This window comes from Macaca fascicularis, chromosome 1 (genome assembly GCF_037993035.2).
Source record: "Macaca fascicularis isolate 582-1 chromosome 1, T2T-MFA8v1.1".
NCBI lineage: Eukaryota > Metazoa > Chordata > Mammalia > Primates > Cercopithecidae > Macaca > Macaca fascicularis.
Window position 1 is genome coordinate 68,031,504 of NC_088375.1, and position 23,343 is coordinate 68,054,846.

The window sequence follows — 23,343 nt, forward strand, 5'->3', positions numbered from 1 at the left end:
AAAGAGCGTGGCACCCCTCCCCTCTCTCTTGTTTCCTTTCTCTCTATGTGATACAGTCTCCTCCTTTGCCTTCCACCATGATTGTAAGCTCCCTGAGTCCATCACCAGAAGCAGATGCTGGCACTATGCTTCTTGTACAGCCTGCAGAACTGTGAGCCAAATAAACCTCTCTTCTTCATAAATTACCCAGTCACAGGTATCCCTTCATAACACAAATGGATGAACACAGCGCATATATATATATATATATATATATATATATTTTTTTTTTTTTTGAGACAAAGTCTTGCTGTGTCGCCCAGACTGGAGTGCAGTGGCATGATCTTGGTTCACTGCAAGCTCCACCTCACAGGTTCACACCATTCTCCTGCCTCAGCCTCCAGAGTAGCTGGGTCTACAGGTGCCCACCTCCATGCCCGGCTAATTTTTTGTATTTTTAGTAGAGACGGAGTTTCACTGTGTTAGCCAGAATGGTCTTGATCTCCTGACCTCGTCATCTGCCTGCCTTGGCCTCCCAAAGTGCTGGGATTACAGGCGTGAGCCACTGTGCCTGCCCTATTTTTTTTTTAACAGATTGACCCTAATATGATTTTTGGAACCTCCTCCTGTTGCATGGCCAGTTATATTTAGGTGTAAGCTGGGGTACACTCTGCTGTCCAGCTGTGGGGGCCCTCACACAGCCCTGCACAGCCTCTCCCAGGCCTCACCAAAATCTGCCTTCAGGTTTTGGATGAAATACTCGACTTCTTCAGTCATTCATACTTCTGAATTTGTGTTCTGGCACCATGCGGACCCATGTGTTTAGGTTTCTGGTCAACAAAAAACTGTACAGACCCTTACTGCCAAAGGAAGGAAGAGGATAAATGAGGAACATTCTTCTTGGAAGAAGAAAAGGAAAAGGGAACAAAGAAAGGTAATACTCCCAGAAGATAGATGTGTCACCATTTTTCTTATTTACTTACTATCTCAGTTCATTGTGTAAAAAGTTTGAACTCCCCCACCTCCAATACACATACATACCCCACACACTCTTTTGCCATCTTTTGCTTAAATAACTTCCTTCCACTTTCTGTGTTTTTCCTCCAATAGCAATGCCATCTTCCTTAATATAACTATTTTTAAAGTTGGCTTTGACTCATCCAGTGCCCTCATGCCTGGAGCATTCTGTTCTCTTACCTGTGGAACTCATGAATGTTATTCCTTAACCCACAAGAAGGTTCTCTTCCTCCTCCCCTCTGGTTATCCAGGTCCCATCCAAGTTTCATGCCTAACTTAGGACCCATATTCTCCCTGAAGACTTGGGATGAATATTGAGGTTGATGTACACATGATTGCCACACTCTTTTTATTATTACTATTATTGTTCCTAATATAGAGAGGGGAGTCTCACTATGTTGCCCAGGTTGGTCTTGAACTCCTGAACTGAAGCAATTCCCCCGCCTTGGCTTCCTAAAGTATTGGGATTACAGGTGTGAGCCACAGTGCCCAGCAGGCTACCATACTCTTTTAGCTAATACAATATTAATAGCATTAAAAGTATTTCAACTGAAAAATTTTAGTTGAAAAAGTTACCAAGGATGTTAGAACGACATCTCTTTACAAATCATTGGTATGGGCCAGGGCCAGGTGTGGTGGCTCATACCTGTAATCCCAGCACTTTGGACCAGCACTTTGGGAGCGGGAGGATCACTGGAATCTAGGAGTTTGAGACCAGCCTGGGAAACAAAGCAAGACCTCCATCTTTACAAAAAAATTAAAAAACAGCCAGGAGTTGTGGTTTGTGTGTGTGTAGTCCCAGCAACTTAGGAGGTTGAGGCGGGAGGATTGCTTGAGCCAAGGAGTTCAAAGCTGCAGTGAGTTTTGATCACTCTATTGCATTCTAGCCTGGGCAACAGAGTGACACCTTAACTCTAATTATTTTTCAATTAAAAAAGGATTGATATGTTTACTGTAAACCACTCCTACCTATTTACTAATATAGGTTTTCCAAAATAGTACCTTGAGCAAGGGACTCTCTCTCTCTATATATATATATACAAACATATATAAATATATAGTGATTTCCATTCAGAAATAATACTTGTATTACATCTGAAATCATGTCATTAGTTATTAATTGCTTTGATTAAAGTTTTTATAGCATTATGAGACTCCTATTAACATACAAATGTCCCTGAGAGAGATAACACTCCAAGTTCATTGTCAATGATTTACATATTTTCAGGAATTATTGCAGGATTATTTATGAAATATCAAATCACTTTCCACCTGTGATGGCAAATAAGTAAATGCAACCACATGAGGAAGCCCAGCACATAACTACTTCTGTGTCATGATATCGGGGCAGTTAGAAGAGACTGCCTGCTACCCAAACTCCTCCATCACTTCTCAAATTTTTTATTTTAAATTTTAGCCAAAAGGGTCTTTGTATACTATTAAATACAGACATTCCTGAAAGAAGTCACACATTAAGCCCAAAATGGTTTTTTTCCATCTCTGAACAAATGCATTTATCAGATTCTTCAAGATGCTGACCCAAACCCTTTACTGTTTAATTCTCTGAAATGTCTTCAATAATTTTTTGAAGTCCTAAGAGATGTTTATTGAAATAATCACAAATTTTTGTAATTTGCTCTCATATTATGTCCACACCTAGAATGGAATATTCAGCTAACAAGTGGACATCCCTGTCTACACTTCATCCTCAAAATACCCAGAACCAACACATGCTATTCTCTTCATATCTGCTTCTCATTTGTTATGGGTTTACTTAGCCACACAGTAGTAGTAACGTCACTCAAGTAGTAACGTCACTCAAGTAGTAACGTCAGAGGTATCTTTCCTTCTTCTCTTCCCCGCAGTCAGTGATTATATCCTGAGGATTCCAACTCAGCGATACCTCACACTTGAAAGGGCTCTCATTCAGAGGCCCCGTGTTTCATGCAGACCTGCACTTTTCCTCCCTAGACTGCCAAAAGAGCTTCTTACTCACAATGCCCAGCACCGCTCCCCACTGCACGTTACTCTTCCTAAAGCTCAGCTTCAATCATATCATTCTCCAGTTTGAAAACTTTAATGTTCCCCACTGCTTATTAAATTCAGATCAAACTCATCTTGCTTTTCAGTGTATATTATGATACACTGAATTATGTATATTCATAATACAATATTAATAGCATATTTGATACACTGTGTTATGTAATATACACTGTATTATCATACACTATATTACGATACACTTTTACTTTCATGTACCCACTAGTTAACCAGAACACTCACTCCTCTCAAAGATTCCCTTTGCTTTCCAGCCTACGTGGCTTTCCTCAAATTGTTTCCTCCACATTTCACCCATTCCCCATTTCCAGCCAAGATAGGTATCTTCAAGGTCAACTTCAGGTTTTACTTTCTTCACTACATCTTTCTGGCTCTCCCAGCTGGATGTGATCATCTCATCGTGGAACTCCCATGGCCATTGCTGTGCCCCGACTTACTAAATAGTGCCAACGTATCTATGCTTGTCTTATGCTACTCACTGTGTTGACAACCCATAAGTCTAGGAAGAGTGTCTTATTAATCTCTACTTCACCTGCAGTGCCTAGATCAATTCTTGCATGTAAAATGCACATAATTATTAGAGTATTTCTGAATGAGTTTTGAAGGAGGATAAGAAAGAAAGTGGAGGAACTCTGAAAGGGTAGCTATGCCAAGAAATGATATCCTAGGCTCCTAGAGAGTAATTTTACACACTTTGTCATCTTGTATAAGACTGTAACTTAGCACAAGCATCTTGACAATGATGAAAATCTGTGCTGGGGGCAAGGCAGGCTGGTCCAGAGCACCAGCATCCACAGGAATCAAATCTAGTACTGGACTCTCAGGCAGGGAGGGCAGCATGAAACCACTGGGTCCTGGGAATCTTGGTAGTATCTTCAGGTCCTGGAAGGCTGCGGGGCAGATGGCAGCTCTAGGCCAGAGGATTCTGGGAGACAAATGAGGTGATAAAACTGACTGCCTGTTTCACCAACATACACTAGATTAGACTAGCACTATTTTAGCCTTGTTTGGATTCTGTATATACGTGAAACTGTCAGTCCCTTGTTCAATCAATCATTATATATTTATTGAGTGCTTCCAGTATGCCAAGTACTTGCACTGTGCTAGTTGCTGAAGATATGGGAGCTAATAAAAAAAGACAAAAATCCTTGCTTTTATGGACATTACTTTCTAGTGGAAGAAGAGAAGTGATAAATTGAACATATGCATAAAAGATTAGAAGGTGATCTTTATTTTATTCTCTGGATGAAAATCAAGCAGGCTATAAAGGTGAAGTGTTAGAATTTCACGCATAGTGGTCAGGGCTTATTAAGAAGATGATACTTGAGCTGGGATGTGGAAGAGGTGAACATGTATCTGTGCAGCTATCTGAGGAAAGAGCACAACAGGAAGAGGGAATAGCCAGTGCAAATGTCCCGAGGAAAGCAAGGTTGGCTGTTAGAGGGACAGAAAGGAGACCAGAGTGGCTGGAGTGGTTGGAGGCAGAGTGAGATTAGAGAAATAAAGAGAGACTTCTAGTCTTTGTAGGCTATTGCAAGAACATGGCTTTTACTTTGAAATGGGGAGCTCTAGGAAGAGCCTTGGCAAAAATTGACACCATTGCTATTGACCTGAGATTGAACTGGAGACAGGGCCAAAGACGGAAGCAGGGAGACCAGTTAGGAGGCCATTGTCACATCCTAGGCAGAAGATCATGATGAAAGCGTGGACCACAATGGTGGTGGTAGAGATATTGAGAAGTGATCAGAGTCAAGAAAAAAAAATTCTTTTTGAGACAGAGTCTCACTCTGTTGCCCAGGCTGGAGTGCAGTGGCGTGATCTTGGCTCACTGCAATCTTCACCTCCCGGGTTCAAAGGATTCTCCAGACTCAGCCTCCCAAGTAGCTGGGACTACAGGCACGTGCCACCATGCCTGGCTACTTTTTTTTTGTGCTTTTAGTAGAATGGGGTTTCACCATGTTAGCCAAGATGGTCTCGCTCTCCTGACCTCATGATTCGCCCACCTCAGACTCCCAAAGTGCTGGGATTACAGACATGAGCCACCACACCTGGCCGAGTCAAGAAAAATTTTAAAGGTAGCTTCTCAAGACTTTCTGATGTATTAGATAGAGGAGATGAAGGAAAAGAAATCAATGATGACTCTAAGGATTTTTGTCAGAACAAGTAGAAAAATACTGTTGTTTATTGATGGAGACTATTAAAGGTGGCATAGATTGGGAAAGCAGAGATAACAGGGGTTGAGTTTGGGGTCTGTAAAGCTTGTGATACCCATTAGGCATCTACATGCAGTCTGGAAGTCAGGAGAGAGCCTGGGCTAGAGATATAAATTTGGGAGTCATCAGAATATAGAGAGTATTCGAAGGCAAGAGACTAGATGAGACCCACAAGAAAGTGGCTGTAGAGAAAAGACAAGGTGCAAGGACTGAGCTTGAGGCAACCCAACATCCAGAGGTCCTAGATAAGAGGGGGAACCAGCAAAGGAGACTGAGAAGGAACAACCAGTGAGGCAGGTGGCAAACCAGGTGGGTGTGTTGTCCCAGGAGCCAGGATAAAGGCATTTGAAGGAGGAGGAGTGGGCACCTGGGTCAAATGCTGCTTAAGGGTCAAGTTAGATGCAAAATGGCCTTTGGATTTAACAGCGTGGAGGTCACTGGTGACATTGACCAGAACAGTTTCAATGGAGTGATCGGATAAGAAAGCCTCAGTGGAAAAGGTTTGAGAATAGAAGAGGAATTGGGTGCAGATGCTTCTTTTTGCCATAAAAAATGGGTTTTGTTTTGTTTTGTTTTTTAGACGGATTCTTGCTCTGTCACACCCTGGCTGGAGTACAGTGGTGCGATCTCGGCTCACTGCCGCCTCTGCCTCCTGGGTTCAAGCTATTCTCCTGCCTCAGCCTCCCAAGTAGTTAGGATTACAGGCGCCTGCCACCACGCCTGGCTAATTGTTTTGTATTTTTAGTAGAGGCAGGGTTTAACCGTGTTGGTCAGGCTGGCCTCGAACTCCTGACCTCAGGTGATCCACTCACCTTGGCCTCCCAAACTGCTGGGATTACAGGCGTGAGCCACCGCACCCAGCCAAAAATGGTCTATTTTTTAAGCCAGTAATTTTAACTTTCAATTAACCCAAATGGGAATTGTATCCACAGCAATCTGAATAAGTCAAATTTTACTTGTGAAATCTCCCTATCAGACAAATGACAAAAAGGTTTTGTGAAATGGGTTTCAGCAATTTTAAGTCTGAAAGTCTATTTGTTAAACAAAGGAAAACAACCACTGCCTTCAGTAAATCTGCAGCTCAAAGTATTATAAGTTTTATAATCAAACTTCTATTTGGAACTTCACACACACACACACACACCCCAAAATGATGACATCATAGTTCTCAATTAAATATTGTACCTCATTAGAAATAACATTTACTCATTCCAAATATTTCATTATTGATTTATAGTTAGTTCTTTTTTCATGCCATAGCTACCACATACTCACCTTAAATTTGTAATGAGGTTTCTCATTCCATAGACATTTGTCTGCCTTTTGTACTTGTAGACACAGGTTCATGTTGTCAACAGTTGGGTATTGAATCTCAAAAAACATTAAGCTTGGGATTAAAAGTAGGGCAGGGAAAGCTGTCAGTAAAACATGCTAACCTAATATATCTGATGAGGACAAGGTCTAGTTCATAATCAGAACTGCAAGGATGCTGTGAAGTACAATGATCTGATACTTGTGGTATCATTTTGTTGTAACATTAAAGCCAAGAGTCTTCTCCACCCAAGGGCAGTGCCAGTTTCCCAGAAGGCTCATTTCTCAGAGCCAAAGCTCCAAAGATACCAGTGCACCCATGCTGATAACTTAGTCTCATGTTATTTCTCAATTTTATGCTTAATTTGCTCCTTTTGGTTTTATGTATTTTGACACGGCCAAGTGTATGTGGGGATTTCCCCATAGTCCTTTAAATGCTGTAAAACTTTAATATAGGGAGATAAAAACCATAATAAGCCATGCCTCCAAGCCCTCACATTTAGTTCTTTGAGTTTGACAATAACCAGTTTTAGATATTTGGAAATTTGGATTTCTACATACTTGCACTGCTTTAAACGCCCTTGTGCCTTTCCTAACCCTCCTCTCCCACCCAAATGAAAATTATATTCTACTGTTAATCTGGACATGCAACTTCCATTGACTGCACAAAATGGCATCTTTACAATTCTTAAATTATCATCATAATGGCCTACATCATGCATGAGCCAATGCAATTTAATATGGTTCAGAATAAAGCCAAGATGGATGCCCAATTCCCAATTTTAGGCATGCAACCCTGGAACGTCTTTTGGAAAAAATGAAATAATGCTCTTGGTAGGCTGTTGGGTTCGTCTGTTTTCAGCATAATTGCCATCTCTCAGCTTCCTAATACCCTTAAAACCTCTGAGAGTCTTTAATGTACAAAGTTCAACAGAAACACCTTCAAAACAGATTAGTTCTAATTATGTTTAATATTGGTTTGCTACTTTATTGAATAAACTACATTTGCTTAAAAAAAAAAAAAAGGAAATTCACTTAACTGCATGTCAGTCACCCAAGTTTTAAGTGTACAAATGAAATGGAAAACATTTATTACACAAATTTAATTACAATTCTAAGAAATAAACATGCAAATTAGATAGAGTTCAATTTGCAGATGCTAATCCTCATCCTTGATCTTGTTCCTTCCTCCCTTGATTTTCAGTCTGTGCGTCTTCTTGATTCCTAGGGTGCCAGGCAGCCAGAGGTTTGGTTTTTCACAGTCGGAGGATCACTGTTTTAAAGAAGTGTTATATTTAGCACATCTGGCATAGTGGCAGTAAACAAACATTATAGTCTTTGTAACACTTTTGTGCAGGTGCCTTCTCCCGATTTTATTAGGTCTATGCCTTCCAAGCCTCTGCCTTCATTACACCTAAAATGACCCATCTCGGCTATGGAGGGGTCCCTAGACAGAAGTTATGAATTAATGTTTTTAAAAAATAAACTCTGAGGCCACTATAGGAGAAAATTACTATTTGCAAAAATTCTGATTCCAAGGCTTAAATTACATTCTCTTCAGCAAGGACAATCTCTTGTATTACTTTTTATTTCCTGGAGGTTTTCCCTGGAGGCTCCCCACCCAGAAAGAGTTGCCAATTCAAGTTGCAGCAGGACCAAGGTTGCTTTTTTTTTTTTTTTTTTTTTTTTTTTTTTTTTTTTTATACGTACGCAGCTCAGGAGGGAAACGGGCGGGGGCGGCGAGGGAGAGTAACTGTTTGGTCCTGCAAAGACATCTGTTTCTCATCTCCGTTTGCTGTGGCAAAGGAGAAGAAAGTCTTTTGCAAACGGTGGGAAAGGCACAGATTTTTTTTTTAATCACACGCACACACAACAACAACAAAACTAAACCAAATTTTAAAAGACAAGACATCTCGGAAGGTTGCAGTGTGAATACATTATTCGGCTGGAGCCGAGCCCCCAGGGTTAGGGCGGGAGCCGGAGAGCGCGTGGGGTCTGGGCTGCGGGCTGGAGCTGCGCCCGCGTGTCCCCGGGCACCGGGAAGGGAGGGGAGGAGAAGGAGGAGGGAGGGCGGGAAGGAGGGAAGGAGGCAGGGGGCGGGCTGGGGTGGGGGTGCGGGAAAGGCGCCCCGTGTGCAGCCTGAGGAGCGGCGGCGGCGGCGGGAGCAGAGGGAGGGAGGGAGAGCGGGCGCGCTTGTCATGTTCCCTCTCTCACCCTGGGGGCATCCTGCAGAACCTCTCCTCGGAAATCCACGGGGAAATGGCAAACAGGATTGACGGGTTTCACACGCTGCTCGCTAGACAGAGCCGCTCATTACCATAACCGTCTGCAGCGACGGCGGCGCAGCGCCCGAGTCGCGGCGGCGGGACCTGCCGGGACCCTCGCCCGCCGCGCACCCGCAGTCACCGCCGAGCGGGCCGCCGGGCCGGGACCCGTGAGTGTGCACCGGCAGCCGGGCTGGCGCCGAGCCCAGAGCGGACCAGCAGCGGCTCAAGCGCTGCGGCCGCTGCCTCCCCGCTGACCCCGCGGTAAGAGCCGGGCTGGGCGCGGGCCGCGGGGGCGGGAGAGGGCCGGGCCGGGTGGAGAGGGAGGGCCGGGCCGGGTGGAGGGCGAGGGCCCCCCGGGGCTCCTGCCCGCTCAGACGGGCACCCACGCGGCCTCCCGCGCGCCCTCTTGGCACCAGGGCTGCGCCGAGGTCACCGAGTGGACTCGCAGCGGCCGGAGCGGGGTCGGGGCGGCGTGGGGGCCAAGGCACAGCTGGGCGCGGAGGCGGCGCGGGCTTTTCCCTGGGCTAGCGTGCGCCGCGGCGCCTTCACCAGGGCGGGAACCGCCGCCTCCTCTAGGGCTGCTCGGGCTGCCACCCGCGCGCACCGAGACAACTCCAGGGGCGGGTGGGGTCAGAAGCTCTGGTGAGACCTCAGGGTCCTCGGTGGTCGCTTAATCCCTCATCCTAGGGGACGGGGGTCAGTAGGAGGGGTTCCCCCAGGTCCGGATGCCGCGGCGCTTGGCAGGTGGGGAGAGAGGGATTGTGGATGTCAGGAGCGCGCGTTTGCAAGAAAAAGGAATTGATGCAGTAGCTGACACCTTCTGTCCCCCGCCACCTCCGCCCCCGCACCCTCCTCCCAGGCAGCAGAGCCGCGCTGCGGGCGGCGGCGGCTCCTCTGTCCTCAGCTCACCTCCCCGGCGGGCTGAGGCTGCTGCCCGCCTGGTCCACGCCTCCGCCTCTCTCTTCCCTTCCTCCCCTCCAGCCTCTTCGGCCCTAGCAACTTTCCGAGTGCCCAGCTGCGGTCGCAGAAGCAGGGAAGAGGCGTCCTCGCCGCCAGGTCCCATGGGCGCAGGGCGCTCCCGCGGCCGGGGGCTTCCGGCGGGTTTGGCCGGCAAGGGAGGGAGGGAGGGCCGGGCCGGCATCTGCTGCGGGCTGGAGCGCGGGGGCCCGGGCCAGCCCCGCCAGAGCCCTGCCAGCCGCCGTGAGTCATTTCCTTGGAATCCTACCTTTGGTGTTTATTTCCCTTAGAAGGAAACTTGGTTGAAAAAAAAAAAAAAAAAAAAGGATAAGACATAAAGAATAATAATAGCTCTTATTCTTCCGAAGAGGCACACGGCTCCGGCACCGTAGAAAGACAACTTGCCTTTGTTCCCGGACACTTGGGGTGTTGTTTACTTTCTCCTGCGGCCAGCGGCCGACCGGGAGCTGCTGGCTACCCCGGGAGGGGCTGAGGGCTGCGGCACCGACACCCCGGGGGTGTGTCTGTGCGGGAGCCAGAATGTGGTTGGTGGCTGCCGCCCGCCTTCAAGAGGTCGGCCCTCCAAACCTCGGACCCCCCCACCCCCCGCCCCGCCGCCAACACACACACACACCTTGGGCACCGGGGCTTGGACATCGGAGCACCCCTTCGTGCTCTTTAAGCCCACCCAGCACCTGCAGCCCCAACCACAGGACCCAGCTTCAAGCTCTTGACCTCGTAGGGCTGCAGCTGAGACATGTACTTCCCAGGGCAGACAGGTGTACTGCAGGGACCGGCAGAAAAGCGACATCTGTCTGTTTAGAAGGGTTGAAGGATTTTGTTCCGCCCATCCAGTCCCTTCCACTACCACCACCAGGAGCCGGACAAGCTATTGAGATCATTTTAGGACGATGTGGAGGTCAGGGGCTTGATGCCATTTAAGACTGGCAGCATCGATCGAGGGTGGAAATAGCCCTTTACTTCCCTGCTTTCCAGTGCTGGAATCAGACTGCTAACTGCTGTAATGATCTTAATCAAATGCTCTCCAGTTTTCAATGACAGATGGAAGAAGAGGTGAGCGAAGAATAACCTGGCGCCCCTTGTTAGATTCAAGGTGCCGCTGAATTCATAGCTATCCTGTTTTGTGTGCCAGCCACTCCTATTAGCATCATAATTGCTTTGAGGAAAGAATAAGCACAACTCATCTGGAAAAAAACAAATTGTGTAGAAATGTCTGATAACTTTACTATGAACATTTGCTGGAAAAGCTTGGCATTCTAGCCCTCAGCCTTCTGGGGATGCTGGACATGTCATTCCACTACAGCCACCTGGGTGTCAAAACAGACATTCAGGAGCCTGAGGATGAAGGGTTAGGGCTTGTTTTTGTTTTTTTTTTTTTTAATCTTTTAAACCCATGCATAGGCAAAACACACTCTAACACCCTCCTGTTGAATCCACCACCTCAGATGTTAGAAAATAAATTTTGTCATAATGTATATCCTTTTATTTGTTTAATATTAATAGAACATGAATTTGTGGACTTGAACTGCTGACATCAGTAGCAGAATTATAAATCTCATCAGACTGAGAATTATGACAGTTTAGATCTCTACATATAATATGAAGACAGATTCATGTTAAGCATTTGTGCTTAATCCTGCAGTGTCCAATTTTTCATGAACAGTCAACTTGCCTTCTTAATTTGTTAACATCCATCCAGTGTTAAGTTTTAAATAGACTAGGAAGACTCAATTGCAAAATCTCCTCCCTGTTCCCAAATAATCCCAATTCATTCACGTTTTATTCAGATTTACATAAATCACTTGCAGAACTCAGCCTCTCTAGTTTAGGGTTTTGTGTGTAACAGTTCTCAATTTACAGAAGAAAAACTTACTAAAATTAGATATTGTGAACAAAAAAATAGCCAAGATAAATACTGTTATGCCATGTTTCCAGTTCACATGCATAATAGCATCTCATATGCTGGAAATAATGCTAACAAATAGAAACACTGAAATCCCTAACAACCAAAAAACTCCTACCAAAAAGTTATTAAAATATAAACAAACTCTGACAAACATAAAACAGCACAGGGCCCATATAATGTCCTATTAAACAAAAGTAATTTGCTGCCAGGGGCCTGCAAATGTTTTTCTTTCTTAAGGGGCATGAGTTTGTCAACTTGCTTTTGTTTACATGAAATAAAATTCTGCATAGGCAAAAGCCTTGCATCTTATTCCCGTGATCTAACACAAAAGTGAGTGTAAACTTCAAACTAGAAAATGTTGATTCTCTCAATAAGAACAGGCTGCTGACTGTTGAAAAGCTGTAATTCATGTGCTCTTGGCAATAGTATTTCCTGATATGATTGTCTCTTAGAATAGTTTAAGAGACTGGACCATTTCATAAGAGTCTTCCAGGGAATAAATCATCATGAAGTTTGATACCCTACTTGGATGTGGAGTTTGAGAAGTGATGGACAGAAGGGCTTAATTTGTTAAATCAGTGTAGGCTAAATTTCTTTGTTGATGACTCAAAGATAAAAATAAATGACATGTCCCATCGTTTGTTTATAAAGATTTATCTTTTGCCCACTTGTCTTAAGGTTTACTAATAAGTCCTTACTGATGTCTCTTTGGAGAGTGTCTTAAAAGAGAAAGGGGAAGTGTTTTAGCAGCCCAAACCAGCTGAGTCCTAATTCTCTCCACTGACCTGTACACCTTCCCTGTCTGTCAAAAGGTCTTGCTTCATTATTCTGTGTGGATGGGACAGAATTTGAGACCTCAGAGAGAAGACTGGGTGAAAGGTAGAGTCATTGCTGCCAAGAACTGCTCTTTTAGCCAGAAGTACATTGTCACTTTAATGATGCTGTTTTGCCTTTCCCTGGTGTTTTTCCTCCTTTTCCTTGGAAGTGGACCCCTGTTATGGCATGTAGGTAATAGTCTCCCATGAGACAATGATAGATTCCCAGTCTTTCCCAAAAACATTACAAGCTGTATAATTTGGAAAAGAAAGCAAGAACTGGGCCCTTAGTTTATATCTGAAAAACAATCAATCTTCAGAAAGCAAGCGTGACATCACTTGTGTGACAGTTCTTGAAACCACAAAATGAGATAGTGGGGGCTTGGGTCTCGTAAAGGGATTGGCAGTTAAGGAGGCACTGAGGCTGTGCTACTGTCACCACTGGTCTATGGCTGCTAGGTCTTTTTACCTTCATATCAGACTCTCCTCTCCCTTGAACTTACTCTTGACCCTACCTTGAGAGCTGCAAAGGGCCAAGTGAAGACACAGAGCCCCCATGAAAGCGGCCCCACTGCTTGAGCTATAGAGGGGCCCAGGAAGCCTCACAGAGCAGAGGCTCCCATCTCCCTGCAGGCCCAAGGGAGAAGGGCGTGAACTGGAGAGAAGGGCAGTGATGTGTTGCCTCTTGGAAAGTTCCTGCTCTGTGTCTGGGCTTTGCAGTGTAAAGAGTTGTTGGCTGCCTCTGGCCCCAGAGCCTGGCTCCTGTTTAATATTCTGCCTGCTCCGTTGATGTTGTGCTTGGCTCCTGTGGGACTGCAACTCACGGCTTGAAACTGGAGCCAATTTTCTGTCTTCATCTCTCAGTGTTTTGACTGGAGGCAGATCCAGTTCAGGCCGATCAGGGCTGGTGGAAACAACTACCAAGTGTCTCTCTGTCTGCTTTGCTTTGGGAGAAGAAAGTGGAGGGAGCCCCAGCATGTTGTAGAGGAACTGGCCTGCGGAAACAAGAGGAGGAGGGTGCAGGGGGCAGCGGAACAGACTGAACCTCAGAACATCAGTTGGAATTACGGTGGATATTTCTGCTTCCCCTGCCCTTTTCTTTTGATTGATTAGTGGATTTCATCAAAGGAGACTCCCGGGGGATTGACTGGAAAATTGATTTTGCCTTATTAATAGAAAGGAAGAGCAAGGGTTTTGGCTTCTTAGCGGTACATTTTCTTTGGAAGGTCAGGAGGAAAATGTGTTTAGGAGGCAAAGCAGCTGTCTAGAAGAAGGCTGAGGGGAATCTGAGAACAATAAGAAATGAGGTTTTAAAGATCCGCCCATGAAATGCAGATTGCTGAACACAGAGGCTGAGCTAATAGCAGCTAGAGAGTTTGCTGAGGTTTTCTTTGAAAAAATAATAAAATGTTTCAGGGTGAAGGGGAGGGCCGAGAAGTAAAAGTTTCCCAAAGCAAAGAAATGAAGATGCCAAGGCCGTCCCTTGGCTTGCTCTTGATTAGGGCTGTTTTCTTCATTCTTGTTTTTTTTTTTTTCTTTTCTTTTCAGATCTGAGGCTGTCAGAGATGACTCTGGTTCTGTCCATGAATAGATTCTGCGAGCCCATTGTCTCGGAAGGAGCTGCTGAAATTGCTGGGTACCAAACACTATGGGAGGCTGACAGCTACGGAGGCCCAAGCCCCCCAGGGCCAGCACAGGCTCCTTTGCAGGGAGATCGGGGAGCTGGTCCCCCGCTGGCAGGTATTTCCCTTGACCCCCCCACTCCTTGCTGCCCTTTGCAGTCAGCCTGGTGGGCAGGAGGTGGTGTCTGGAGTGCCCCTCTGAGCCAGGAAAGCTAAAGCTCCAAGGGCTTCCCGGGCTGCTGTGCACCTCTCATAAGTGAGTCCAGAGCTCCAGAGAGAGGACCAAAGGTGATATTTAAATTGCATTCAAACCTGTGTCTACCCATGCTGCTGCTTGAATTATATTCTGTATTTTTAAGAGGGCCAAACCAGATATTGAAACTCTGAGTTTGGGTTTTGGTTTTCTGCCCTGTGGAACTATATGGTTCTCTCACAACTATGAAAGCTCTGGTGGGCTCAACAATGACACCTTTATCCCATGAGATATAAAGGAATCGGCACTTTGCGCCAGCAGCTATGTGTCTCTTTTCTTTATTAACCCATTTAGGCTCAGTGTTCCATTATTGGAACGCTAAGCTTGTGGAAGTTATTTCTATCCTGCTGTTCAAGGTCATCACCAAGGTCTGACTTCACACACAAAAAATGTGCAACCTCTGGCATAAATGGGTTAAGCACACAACTGGCTTTGGGATTGTAGGAAAAAATTTAAAGCCAAGAAAATAAAAATATGTTCTTCCTGATTCTTTCTGCTTATGGTTTAAGTTCCTTCGGATTTTTGTGCAGTATTAGCTATTTTTTAAAATAAACTAAAATATAAAACAAGTACTCAATGAAGTCTGTTTTGCTAAAAAAGATTAAAAACTGTGGTCTTCATGGTTGGCATACTACATTTTGAAGAGTGAAAAGGACATTAGTTACCCAAAATTTTAATTCAAATTTTAAAAATTTGAATTTTGCATTTTGAAAAAAAGGAATGTTATAATTCCAATATGCAGATAACCATTTGTTCACTAACCTAAAGCCAATAATATTTTAAAGTTGTTTGGTTATCAGTGGTTACAGTTAAAGATGTATGCATTTGAACAGTGGTGCTATGTTGTCATAGGTTTAATTAAACAATTTAAATAAATACTAATATATTTTAGAGAAATTACACTCCTCCACTTTCTGAATATTGCAGTTTCCTTTTGCATAGATTTAAGATTCTGCATATTTATTAAATGCTAAAGTATGTGATTTTCCTCTATAATTGCCTAGAAATCTTTTCCTAGCCTGGGTCACAGGATTCCATATGATAGCAACTATTAAGACAAATGTTTATTTTTAATCACCACATGTTCAGACAAATATGCAGCCAAGTTATCATCTAGAAGGACAGGAAATGAAAGTATTTTGTTTGGAGAACCTCTGGCAAACCGCATGTCATTTGTCATATCTGATTTATTACCACAGGATCACATTACAGGGGAACTTCAAATCCTCTAACAACATCCAAGATCGCATACTTTAAGAGGAAGTATGTGGAAGAAGAGGATTTTCACCCACCACTCAGCAGCTGTAGCCATAAAGTATGTTTTTTTTTAATAGTCATTATTTTTATTAAGAGTTTAAGATACTTAGTAACAGTTGCTTGATCCACTTCCAGGAATTAAATTGTTTCACCCAAGCAATGAAAATGAGCCACTTCTCAGTGGAGCTTCATTAATCGTTGTCACTTTTTTGGGTCCTGTGTTATTTTTCACAAGTACTTGAAGAAAAAGCTGGCAAGAGCTGTTCTACCCAGAAATGTCAAAATTATGTAATCCAAGGAATTTTTTTAACATATGATTTAATATTTCTCAGACTGCGTTTCGGGTTATGGTTCTTCCGCACTTTTGTGTGGAATGCTTGTTCTTTCCCGTGGTGTTCTCCCCAGTCTAAGTTCTGGCTCCTGCAGCCAATGTTACTTCTGTGTGTGTCCACATGGGGGTGGTTACGCAGAGCTTTTCCTGACCTTTTGTGGGTAGACTCACCATCCTTGAATGTGTGTATGCAAGTAGAAATATGTACTTCCCTGGACATTGGTTACATATAAGTTGTTGAAAAATATACTTCATTTCCAAGAAAAGACCAAAGCTAACTTTTTTGTAGGTATAGTTAAAAAAAAAAAAAAACAAGGTGGGGAAATTGCATAGAATTATGAAACTGGGCACCTAAACTTTTGAAATATCAGTTCGTTTTTCTTTAGAGTTACCTTCCTTCAATAACTATCTGCTGATTTAATTGAGGCAGGTATAACTGCAGACCATAGTTGTCTGAAATGCAGAGAGGATTTTCAATTCGTCTTCCTCTCTGTCTTCTCTTGTCTTCCCCCTCTGCCACCTCATCCTTTAGAGGTTACTTTTACCTTGCTCATGAAAGGACAGCAGAATGCATTGGTAGGTACTGGGCTTTTCCCTGCATGTGTAGTCCCTGCCTTTGGTCAGTATGGGCTGGTTTAGTTCACAGCTCCTCAGGTTATGCTGCCAGTTTGCTTTTTTGATGACCTGGAATAGCTGGTCCCCCGGACACAAGCAGTTTATTTCCTTTTTAGTTTCTGTGTTGTGGTTGTAGCAGTTTCCCAGTTGCTACTGGATTTGCACCAACCATCACATAGTGATAGTGTCACACAGCTCAGGAGTGAGCCCTCTCAGTTCCTCTCGGCATCTCATCTCCCACTCAGCTCCGCAAGGAAGCCTACTTTGGTCCTTCAACTGACAGATTCTGTCAGGGCCTGAGCCTCATTCATTATTGTGTCCTCTTATCAAGCAAGGATAATTGCAAGTATGAAACCCAAAGGATTAAAAGAGGGACAGTATTAAAAGCCAAATCTCATGCTCCTTGATGGCTAGACCAGGGTTTGAAGTATATTCATTGTGACTTGCATTTTGACATCATTTTAAAAACACGTATTGATGTATAATATATGAGTTATGTGTCTGTGTGTATGTGTATTTGTGTAGACACACATAAAAAAGTACAAGTATCACAGTACAGCTTGATGAATTTCATGAGGTGAACATATCCATGTAACTAACATCCGGGTCAAGAACCAAAACATAACCAGCAACCAGAATCCTCCTTGACCTGCTTTTAACACTACCCTTTGCCCCACTCACCCCAACTCTGAAAGTACCTCCTCTCCTGACTTCTAATAGCTTAGATTAGTTTTGTGTTTCAGCATCTTCCTTACTGGGCCATAATAGATCAAACCACCTGAACTGTCCCTCCTGAGGTCTGCACTGTGGCTTGATTCCCTAGTGCTTGGCCATACCAGTGGATCAGGAAGTGGGTGGGCACTCCAGCCAAGTGACAAAAGGGAACAGAATGGGGGACAGCCTCTCTAAATGAACCTTGGGGAACAAGACCACAACATGCCCAGACCCAGACAGTGCCAAGAAAGAAGTATGCTATGATGGTGTTTTCTTATAGTCCATTTTCTAAGCTTTCTCTCTTCCTTTTTTGTTTTTTTTGTTTTGTTTTGTTTGGTTTTGGTTTTGGTTTTGGTTTGTAGACCATCTCAATTTTTGAGGAACGAGCCCACATCCTTTATATGTCCTTAGAAAAGCTAAAGTTTATCGATGACCCTGAAGTATACCTCCGAAGATCTGTCCTTATAAACAATTTGATGAAAAGGATCCATGGAGAAATTATCATGCAGAATAACTGGTGCTTCCCTGCCTGCTCTTTCAATGGCACCTCTGCCCAAGAGTGGTTTATGGCTCAAGACTGCCCTTACCGAAAACGACCACGGATGGCCAAAGAGGAATGTGAAAAGTTTCATGCCTGCTGCTTTTACCAAGAATGTGGTGGCCACTACCTAAATGTACCCCTTTCTGTCAATGCTAATGTTGGAAGTGCCTCCACCGCTGCCTCCTCTCCCTCCGTCTCTTCTTCCTCCTCATCCTCCTCTTCCTCTCCCCCTTTGTCTCTACCGAGTTGTTCCCACCAGGTGGATTTCGATGTAGGCAGTGCACCTGTTTACAAGAGTGATGGCCAGATACCTGCCAACGAAATCTTTGTCACTAATGTCAGATCACTTGGTGTTCAGGAAAAGGCCAAATTAAATGAGGAGAAAGCAAATAATGACACCAACAGAGATGGTGGCCCCCTCAGCCATGAACCTGTGGGAAATGACCTTGCTTTTGAGTGCAAAGGCCAATTTTATGATTATTTTGAGACCGGATATAATGAAAGAAACAATGTAAATGAATCTTGGAAAAAGTCCTTACGGAAAAAGGAGGCTTCGCCACCAAGTAACAAACTGTGCTGCAGCAAAGGAAGTAAAATATGAGCCATCTTCTCACGGAACTTTGAAGCATGCACAGCATGATCAGTTAGCTCTCATAAATTTTATTTTGAATGGATTTTGTACAACTGATAAAATTATGCCATGAACATGCCGTGTCGTTTTAATGCCTGGAGAGCAGATTGCATAAAACATCTGTATAGTAGGCATCAGCGAGCTTCTTATAAATGTGGTGATTTTTACCAAGGAAATGATTGACTTAATGCTTAAAAGTATATCATAGTTTTCTGACAGAAAAGACCAGTAGATTAGATTGGGGGACAATGTGCCCTTGCAATATTTCCATTGCCCCCCAAGGAGCCTGTCACTAGCTAAGAAATTTCTACATGTTTGCCGATTAATTAGGGAGTTATTTGGTAAGCAAATCAATATAACCAGCAAAGATACCTGCTTCTTCTATATGATATAATTTTGTTTTTAAATAAAAGACTGAAGACAGGGAGCTAGATGAAATGGCTTAATGGTGCTGTTAAGTATTTGTACCTAACAGTCTTGCGTGACAGATGAAAATAGGATGTAACATAATGAAACACACCTGTCTAGGGGCGGCAATCAACAGTCTTACACAGAGAGGGTATTCCCTGCAAGTTTCTGGCTTGCCTGTGATGGGTGATGAGGCTTTTAGAGAGGTGTTATACAGGGCGATTTTTGGTGCCTTACTTTATCTTAATTTTTGCCAATGTGAAAATTAAGGATAAATCAGAGTTACAGCAGGGATTTAACAAACAGGAAAAAAAAAAAAAAACAGGGTGGATCAATATGGTGTGGAAACTGTTAACTTTGAACTATTGTGTTCAACTTTTGATTCGACATCTCTATTCTTCCTTTATTTTTGATGCCCAATTGCTTTTGGATTTGGCATTTTTTCAATAGGGATGGAGGAAATGAGAGAGAGCTGTTAGAAAGCAGCACGGGCTGCTCGAGCTTTTCTATGGCAACTGTCTGTTGCTGGGGTTTGGGTTTTCTGGGTTTTGGGTTTTGTTTTGTTTTCTTGTCCAATGAAGTTCACGAACCAGTGGCATGCATTATACTTTTCTCTGTTTTGCATCATTTCACTTGTTTAGATTATAAAAGCATGTGGGTTTTTATATATGAACTTTGCTGTTGATTAAGAAGCACAATGTTATAAATGATGTGGTGATCATTAAGGTTTATCTTAAAGAATGTAAAGACTTTAGTTTTTTGAAAGTTATTTTGGAGAAATGGGACTTAATTTATAATAGTTACTATGTATTTGGTTTACATTTTCCAAATAATATCTTTAATTTGTACGTTTGAAAAGTGTTCAGAGTGGCCCTCCTACCATCCTTCCTTCCACTCCAGCCAACTCTTCCTGCCATTCCAGTTTCCAGGTTTACTAATTGACTTGGACCTGTTTAAACAATACTTCACAGAAACCAAATGCCAAATGGAGGAAATAAGTAAACCCTCCCAGTTTCTCCAAGATAAAGCTTTTTTATTATTGCTATTAATATTAAATATAGGTCTCATTCATACAGTGTATGAGTAGGATCATTTGGACAATTGTCCACAAGGACCAATTTTTAAAACATTTTCTTGCGTTATAGCTAAATACTCTAGTAATGTTTTGTCCTTTATTTTCAATATTTGATAAACATTTGATGTTCAAAACTTAGCTAATAGATGCTTGTATATGAATGTGTTGTAATAAAGTGAGGTTTTCTTGATATATATTTATTAAAATGATAAAAATTCATTAAGATTTTTAAAAATTTTAATGGCTATTGGCTATGTTTCTCTTTTCCATTATTCTCTCTCCTTTAAAAAACTCAAAACATCTAGAAACTGTAATGGATAGTGGCCACACAGGAGTTTTCTAAATTAAAGAGTATTTTAAAATGCCAATCTGACAGGTGTTTTAGAATGATCCTAGTTTGTAAGTTTAAGTTTCTGTTGATTAAGAAGCACAATATTAATAGATGATGTGGTGATCAATAAGGTTATGTCTGAAAGAATGTAAAGATTTTCCTTTCTGGAGTGTGTCTGAAAAAAATTGTATAGCATGAAGCCGTAAATACTGAATCTTAGCTGATTGCATTATGAAATGTCGAACTGTGAAGATGACCCATATGTAAACGGTTATAACAACTACAGATTATTGCTAGTAGCATTCCATACAATTGTGTATTAATGTTCTTAGGAGCTAATATTTGATAAAGGGGGAAAGCTAGTTAAAAACTAATTTGTCAAATGTAGCATTCTTATTACGAGTGTAATATCTCATGGAGATTTAAATATGAACGAAAGGATTTATCCTTCTGCTTTTTAAAGGCCCCAGCATTACTAGACAGTGTTTTTCTTGATGGCCAAAGCTGTAAAATGACAAAGTTGATGATTTTCAGCAGCACTCACCTGAGCTGTGAGCGCCTGCACCTGTTCGGTAGAACCCACTAGAATCACTTCTCTGCAGGATAAGTGATGCCTTTGAATCCAGCAGAATAAAAATCTGTTCTTTTTAGTCATCGTCAAGTTTTTGTTTCCAGGATATTTCTAGCATCACAAAAAAATTTTCTTCACCAAAAACTAATTCCTAAGCACCCATCCAAACTACAAAAATTCTCTTGTTAGTAGGTGAGAGTGCTAGGACTTCCTGTGTTCACCTCCCATGCACCCAGAATTGTCTTTTATGCGTGAGATATTCCATTAGATTTTCCTAGAGTGGCCAGGACACCCTTCATAGTAAGTTAAATCCCTTAGCTGGATTCTATAGTTTTATCTTGAGCAACTTGGAAAAGCTAAGACATCCTCCACCCACACTGCTGTCTACCCGCCTGGAAGCAGCACCTTCTCTCATTGCTGTGCTGTGCTTTAAGGAAAACCTGATATGACAGAATCAAGACTATTAAAAGATAAATGAAGGGAAACCTTCATTTAAGAAAGTGGCCTTGCTCCCCAAGAGTGCCTTTAATTGCTATTCCCCTAGGCATCTGGGTGCATATCATTAATGAAATCATTAACCTTTGTCTCTCGTCCTTCCTTTCTAAAAATGGCAGATTATAGAAGGTGGTCTGGCAAAGGGATTTTCAAAGGGCAAAAGTCTCATCATCATCTTTCCACTCAAAATCCTATTATTCTATACTTCACTTTGCAGGGGTCCTAGGGACAGGATTGCAGGGACAGGGGACATGGGAGGAAGAGAGAAAAATTCAAAACCAGCAGATGCCACTATCTGGCAATGAATTGAGAATTAGGGTAAAGCATCTTTGGCATGATCTTTTATTAAGACAACAAAAATGTAGAATATTTTACATGCTACTTTGTTAAATGGTGAAGCAAGTGAATGAAAGTATTTATTTTTAGAGCTCACAGTTAACTCCATCGAGACATGGCTATCCATCCCTCCAGTTATGAACTTGTATTACAGCTCCACTTGGTGACTTCCTTTCTGTGTATCAGGAGCAGAGCAGAGGACAACTTGTAGAAGACATGACCATTAAGAGACATCCACTTCACAACAAATATAAGACAAGGATACAAGGATTCCTATGTGATGCAGCTAGGTTTTTATATCCTTCTAACAAATGGTGAGCAGGAGACTTTTTTTTTTGGAAATAATTAGTTGTGAAATTCCATTTTTCTGACAGCCCCTTACATTTGAAGTTATTTCATTTGTAGTTAAGGTTATCACACCCCTGCCAATTTTGCTAGATCTTTTCAGAGACAAGCATTCAGCATGGCATTAGTAATGGTGGTTTAAACTAGAGGCAGAACTGTCCCATGAAGAGGAGAATGATATCAGTATTTAAATCATAAAAGAAGAGACAATGTATGGTTTGTAGTGATTCATTTTAAGATTGCTGTGTTTTGATTCTGTGGTTTAAAATAAATGCATTAAGGATCTTTTAAGTTACTACAAGATGCCTCTGTTGCTTTCTTAGCTATAGTGCCTCAGCAAGGTATATTCTCTTGACATGGCTAAAACAGCTCAATTTTATGTGATATAGCTACACGACCGGGGGTGAAAGAGTTACTAGTTTGGAGATTATTTCCCAGCCCTGGGTACCTGCCATATTTGAGCTGGGAGAACTCACTTAGGAAAAGCACTTGCAAAGATGTAAGTTATGAACACTTGAATCTCGCATCCTGCCATAAAGTGCATCAGCAAGTGAGTTTAATAAAACATGCTGTTTAAAATAGTCTGTAATTTCCTGTTTCTGCATTTCCCTTCAGTATCTGTGACAGGCTGAAGAACGATGACTAAACGAAGGGAATTTACACAAGCTAGTCTGGTGGTGTTTGCAAACCATCGCCATGAGCTTCATCTTCTTTGGTAAACAATCCGCTGGTGGGCTGTCTATGGTTGGTTTCTTTTCCTTGTTGTTGATCCAATTTGTTAATTTTGAAAATGCAAACTACTTATTCACAGCGTGGAAACACCTGCTTTTGACCACAATGAAACTGATAGAATGTATGGGGATGTATTAGTGGTTTCTCATGACATTTCTTATATTTCTCAACCCCATTTTTTTGACTCTTCTCTTGATTTAAAAATATAAAAATGTGATAAAATCTTGTTGGGAGGACCTACCTATAAAAGAACTTGCAGAGATGTAAGTTATGATCTTGCTTTCTGCCAAGATCTCCAAAACAATAGGCAAATATCAGAATTTTGGGAGAAAGGGATCTAACGTACCCTAGTCCTGTGCTGCACAGACCAGCCTGGCCTTCAGCAGGCATTACCTCTATCCAGATCTTTCAATGGAAGCAGCTGAGTCCAGGCATCAGGCATGTGATTCTCCACTGCCTCCTCTGGTCAGTACACACGTGCTTCAGATACCCTCTAAAGTGACTGCAATGAACTAAGCTCAGATGTGCTAAGACCCTGGTAT

At 42.7% G+C, this 23,343-nt stretch overlaps 1 protein-coding gene across 3 annotated transcripts; it reads left to right on the forward strand.

Annotated features, from left to right (window-relative positions):
- Positions 1 to 8,719: 8,719 nt before the first annotated feature.
- SERTAD4 (SERTA domain containing 4) lies at positions 8,720 to 23,023 on the forward strand. 3 transcript variants are annotated; one of them, XM_045396506.3, is made up of 5 exons: positions 8,720 to 9,106; positions 14,093 to 14,284; positions 15,619 to 15,734; positions 21,911 to 22,038; positions 22,685 to 23,023. In XM_045396506.3, the coding sequence occupies exons 2-5, from the start codon at positions 14,110 to 14,112 to the stop codon at positions 22,713 to 22,715; spliced, it is 450 nt and encodes a 149-aa protein (XP_045252441.1). In that variant the 5' UTR covers positions 8,720 to 9,106; positions 14,093 to 14,109; the 3' UTR covers positions 22,716 to 23,023. The 3 variants fall into 3 exon arrangements, with proteins under 3 accessions (XP_045252441.1, XP_045252437.1, XP_005540786.1); XM_045396502.3 differs by lacking the exons at positions 21,911 to 22,038; positions 22,685 to 23,023 and adding an exon at positions 17,699 to 21,832; XM_005540729.5 differs by lacking the exons at positions 8,720 to 9,106; positions 21,911 to 22,038; positions 22,685 to 23,023 and adding exons at positions 13,426 to 13,613; positions 17,699 to 21,832.
- The last annotated feature ends 320 nt before the right edge of the window (positions 23,024 to 23,343 follow it).

What these genes read in the sequence shown, in the direction of transcription:
- SERTAD4 (XM_045396502.3), top strand. Translation starts at nt 14,110, where the DNA reads ATGACTCTGGTTCTGTCCATGAATAGATTCTGCGAGCCCATTGTCTCG. An exon ending in AGCTGGTCCCCCGCTGGCAG is followed by an intron (nt 14,285 to 15,618) that starts GTATTTCCCTTG and finishes TTATTACCACAG; the next exon opens with GATCACATTACAGGGGAACT. An exon ending in TCAGCAGCTGTAGCCATAAA is followed by an intron (nt 15,735 to 17,698) that starts GTATGTTTTTTT and finishes TTTGGTTTGTAG; the next exon opens with ACCATCTCAATTTTTGAGGA.